The 5,157-nt window shown below is 42.1% G+C and overlaps 1 protein-coding gene across 1 annotated transcript; it reads left to right on the plus strand.

The window, feature by feature from the left end:
* The first annotated feature begins 4,107 nt into the window (after positions 1-4,107).
* On the plus strand, positions 4,108-4,941 carry LOC105937424 (zona pellucida sperm-binding protein 3). Its single transcript, XM_012878734.3, has 2 exons — positions 4,108-4,659; positions 4,740-4,941. The coding sequence occupies exons 1-2, from the start codon at positions 4,138-4,140 to the stop codon at positions 4,860-4,862; spliced, it is 645 nt and encodes a 214-aa protein (XP_012734188.2). The 5' UTR covers positions 4,108-4,137; the 3' UTR covers positions 4,863-4,941.
* The last annotated feature ends 216 nt before the right edge of the window (positions 4,942-5,157 follow it).

Below are 5,157 nucleotides of genomic sequence, written 5' to 3' on the forward strand. Positions count from 1 at the left end.
CTAGGCAGTGATTGGGCGTATGCATGGCCAGCCATCAAATGCTACACTCTTACACCACACATACAAGGCTGTTGAGGCAGGGCTGCTGTGCAGTAGCTGCTGGGTATCGCCTGTGTTAGGAGTGGTGCCCGCTCCTGGTTATGTGCAGTTCTCTGTCCCTGACATGAATGCAAAGGTCCTTAATTCCACGCTTGACTTGAGCTCAGGTGACTGGGGCCTGTTAGCGTAGGTTGGCTGTTACCCCTGGTCTCTGAGGGGCATTTTTATCCACGGCCATGAGTGCTCTGTCCCAGGCTGTCATCTGCTGTCCTCTTGGAGGGTGCATGGTGTCCCTGACTGTGGTGGGCTGCCTGGCCTTGGTGCTCCATGGGGCTTCTGGTTTCCTGGGTCTTGGGTTCCTCTCTGCTCACTTCTGATCCCTGCAGGTGGTGACCTACTCCCATTACTGAGCATAATTCCTGTAAGGCCTACACCACATTTCTTGCATGTTCACACACACTTATGCAGTCATAATACAGTAGCTGAGTTTGTCCTTTAGCCTGGCTGCTGCTGCTGTTGTTGATGTTTGTGTTTTTGTTGTTGTTAGTTCTGTCTCTTTGCAGGTAGTTATAATTTTTCTATGGTGGATGTAGGAAGATTTCTTTTGTAACAGTTGGAGTTTTGTAATTTTAGCCATCTGTTTTCTTTGTGTGTCTGTCCTTTGTCTTTCTCTAATAAGGTATAGGTATGAAACCTACTTATACTATTACAGGCCATTATACAGTCAGATATCTTATGTATAATGGATCTCGATTATTAAGGATTTTATATATGAGATGGAGAATTTGAAATTATTTTCACAATTTGGCGGGAAGCTAGTGAAGGGAAAACAAAATAAGAAACATGATCTCTCTTTTTAATGTTCATCAGAACTAAGGCTGCAGCCTTTTGGATAAGCTGAAGGCCTCTGTGTTTTGTAGTCTCTCAGAAAGTAAAGAATAACTATAGGGTCTGTGCATAGAGTGATGGAAAATAGGAAGGGATCCTCATTTCATAGACAAGTTTTAATGAGGATAATATTCAGTGACACTCCTTATGGAAAATGACTGGCAAGACCACAACATTTCTTTCCATCTTTTGGAATAAATAAATATATTTCTTTTTTTAAACTTGTTATGTTCAAAGACACATGTTCGCTTAGGTAGACCACATACATCATATTCACAAATGAAGAAAGTATTGATTGAGGGAAAGCTATTAAATAATATAAAGAGGCCAAGTATTTTATAATTTCTTATTCTTTAGTTTAATATATTTCATATCCTTTTCTCTCTACAAGCTCTTGTCACTTCTCTCAGTAAGCTCTTTCTATTCCCTATGTACAGATTTACTGCACAAAAAATATCTTATTCATATTAAATTTAGCTTATGGAACAAAACATGGAGAAAATGAGAACCACCAGTGGACTCAACCAAATCCACGCTCAATCAGAAGCTAAAGAGAGGGGCAGAAACTGTAAGTTAGGTACCTGCATTTTCTACGGCTGGATTGTGACAAGTTGCAGTTGAACATCACAAAACAAAAGGAAGAAAAGGGAAGACAAATCAAAGGTAGGGCACTTTACTGAAAGCAACATTAAATCTCATACAGGCTTCTCTAAAGTTTAGGACCAACAGACGAAAAATGATACATCCTAAAGGTCTATCCCATGACATTTTTGTCCCAAAACCTCCAGGATTTTTTTTACCATCTCCTACTTCAGCAGTTGGGTGCTTTGAGAGAAAGTCTTGCTTGTGCACCACAACAGAAAGAAAGAATTGACAGAAAGAAGCGTTTCTGCTCTCAGATGGTCATCACAGTGTAAAGCCTGGTGGAAAATAATATGAAAGAGCAAAGTTTAAGACTTTTTAAGGTTATTGACCTTTTCATCTCTGGATGAGCTCAAATACAGTGTTCAATAATATGTCTATTTGTCTGTTTTTATTTTGGCATTCTGAAATTTCACTTTCCTGGCTTTAACATTTTTTAATGCTGTGTACACATTTTTAATATCTATCATTATTAATAAGGAACACAAAAGCAAGTTTCTGACACAGGGAGAGTTGTTTTATCCTCCAAATATCTGATATTTTACTTTATAATTTCATTAAGCTGCCAGGTGGAAAAGTCTCACCTTCCTAAGCATGTTCATCTACTTGAGCATCCTTAGCTCCCTATGTATCCTTTGCTGTTAATAAATTACTCAATACCCCAATGCTTCCACTTTTTGTGTGTCCTGTCTGGCAATGTAGTGTCAAGAATTGTTGTGTTAATGCCAAAAAGAGCCCAACAGATTTCACTTTCACAAGTGGAGCCTTACTGCTGTCACCTTACTGCTGTCACCATAGTGCTCTGCTTGATTCATATATGCAAGAAGCTTTATTAGATTTTATGTCGGAACTATTTCATGTTCCATGGACACAGAAATGGGCAGGTAGAAGAGGGAAAAAAAAGAGAAACAGATGAGACACAATGCTAAAAGGGAGAAAAGGTGAAAGAGAAAGAGGAAAGGGAGAGAGCGATATAACATCCACTGAGTCTGCTTCTACACCTACAAAGAGAGAGATAAAAAGAACAGCAAAACCAGCTGATAAAGTATTATAGGTACAAACAAACAACGCCTTGATACCATCACTGAAGAATATACAGTATTATTTAATACAAAATGTGACAGCTAAAGATAATAATAGGGTTTTCTGTATAGAAGTGAATCTGTAAGTACCTGAACCCAAGCACCTGTAGGAGTTTGTGAGAGTGCGCTTGTGTGTGTAAGGTTGATCCATGAGAAAAATGCTCAGTAGTGGTTATGGGGAGTCAAAGACCTGCCCCATAGAGCACCTAGGCAGACGCCAGGGGAACCAGAACCCCAGAGGTGCACAAGAGGGACCACTACAGGAAAAACTGCCTCCTCCATCCCAGGGAAGAGAAGAGAGGAGGACGATCAAAGGAGCCCAGAGACATAGATCTGACGTGGAGGGATTGCTTCTGTTTCATAGGCCCTATTGCCAGCTCCCCCAATTAAACTGCAATTGTAATTGGACCTCACTAAAAAGGAGACACTGGCGTGTTCCGCTGGCGCAGGGCTAGTGAGCATGACCCATGTACGGAGGCCTTCAGTCCTCCACGTGGCTGACCTGGGTTTGATTCTGGCCTGAGGTCCTTTGCTGCATGTCTTCCCCCCTATCTCAAACCCCATTTCCTGTCAGCCTACTTAGTATAAATTAGTCACTAGTGCCAGAAAAAGTTTATATTTAAGAAAAACTAAAAGAGAGGCACAAACTCACAAGACTAAACTCCTTTTCAAAAATGTATTTTGTTAAATTAAATCCTTGTTTTAAAGTCCAATAACAAACATGTTTTCTTCCTGGAGAACCATTTGCTGTTATTCCAGAATAGTTCAGTTCCAGTAATGTTCAAAATATCTGTTAAAATGCAGCCAGCCAATTTAATGGCTGATGATGAATTTCCTTTTTCTGACAACAATAAATGGCGTACAACAGTTAGATTAGTCCTTAGTTGTTAAGGTTACCGGTATTTTTATTTTTTTTTACCTGCAAGGGTGTCAAACTATAGAAAATATTCCCTAGGCGTACAGCCTCTCCAGCTAACTACTGATGGTTTGAACAAACTATTTGTTTTACCTATACTGGCTACCCACTAGATGTATGTGTAAGGAGTGTCTCACTATTCTAGTAACGTTGGCTAAATGAGGGTATATCATTAACCTGCTTTCAATTGCTCTTCCATATGCTGGAATGTGCCAAAGAATTATAAGTAAACTCGTGCATGTATCACTGAAGTTATTTAAAAGTTAGGATTCATGACTAGGGTCCATATTTATTTGCAATACTAGTGCAATGATGTATTCATCAAAGGTGGTATTTTTCTTACATAACTGTGATCTACAGAGGATGAGCTGTGTGAGTTTTGGGTCAGTGCAGCAAACATCTGACGCAGTTGGAGCTCAGCGTCTGGCTCTGAGGTTCTGACCGGAGCAATCAGTGTATGATGATCAGCTGTGACTCCCACAAGGGTTGAGGGACATTTAGCTGATGAGGCAGAGGGAGGAGTCTCAGAGTTTAAAAAGCTTGGCTAGACTAGCAGGTCTGTATGCAACGATGGAGTCCAGGCAGCTCCTTGTGTTCAGCTTTCTTCTTGCATGTGGCAGTCTGGGCGACGCGCTCCTGCGTGGTATGAAGCCACCAGGCTACTGGGGGGCTGTGATCCAGACTGCTGAAGCAGCGCAGGCCAAGTCACCGTTAGTCCCTGTGAAAGAGCCCTTCAGTCTGTTTGCTGAGAAAGCCAACGGCTTTCACTCCAAACGCATCCAGCCGGCAGCAGAGCAACCCAGATGGAAGTTTCCAGAAGGTCCAGTGGATCCAGAACGTCCAGTGGCTCCAGTGAACAAGCCTCCCGCCCAGGTGACGGCGAAGCCACCAACGCTGTCGTCCAGCCGGGTGGCTGTGAGGTGTGGGGAGAGTAAGGTCCATGTGGAAGTGAAGCAGGACCTTCTAGGCATTGGCAAGCTGATCCATCCAGATGAGATCACGCTGGGAGGATGTCCACCTGCTGGGATGGATCCCTCTTCTCGTGTGCTGATTTTTGAATCTGAGCTGCATGGCTGTGGCAGCACACTGGAGGTATGCAGTCCTCACTATAAGGTCATTGCCATTTGTTTAGTTCAACTGAGATGATGTAAGCGTCTGCCTCTTGTCTTCAGGTGTCTCAGGATGGTCTGCTTTATGCCTTCAAGCTGATCTACAATCCCAAGATGTCGGTCATGAGTCCCATCGTAAGGAGCCAAAGAACAGTCGTTGATGTGGAGTGTCTGTATACAAACTAAGTCCTGAAGTGGCCTTCAGAGACTTTGGGACTCTGCCACAATCTGTTTATTGGCCAATGATAATAAACTGTTTGACTGACCTGGACTGACCTTATCTGTTCAATCACAATTTGCTGAATGCCAAATCAGGGTCTTTCTGGTATGAATCATCTAATTGTGCATCTCTGAAAGTCATTTCCTGTTGCATTTGTCTCTGGGAGGAATCCTACCCTTTAAGTTTTGACTTAAACTTGGAACATTCTGCTGCTTAAAGGCCAGCAATGACTGTCAAGATGCATCTCACACAATCAAATTT

Source organism: Fundulus heteroclitus, chromosome 18, assembly GCF_011125445.2.
Source record: "Fundulus heteroclitus isolate FHET01 chromosome 18, MU-UCD_Fhet_4.1, whole genome shotgun sequence".
Classification (NCBI taxonomy): domain Eukaryota; kingdom Metazoa; phylum Chordata; class Actinopteri; order Cyprinodontiformes; family Fundulidae; genus Fundulus; species Fundulus heteroclitus.

Excerpts from the sequence above, each read along its gene's own strand:
- LOC105937424 (XM_012878734.3), top strand. The coding sequence starts at position 4,138 with ATGGAGTCCAGGCAGCTCCTTGTGTTCAGCTTTCTTCTTGCATGTGGC. Across the intron at positions 4,660-4,739 it reads GCTGTGGCAGCACACTGGAG|GTGTCTCAGGATGGTCTGCT; the intron begins GTATGCAGTCCT and ends TCTTGTCTTCAG.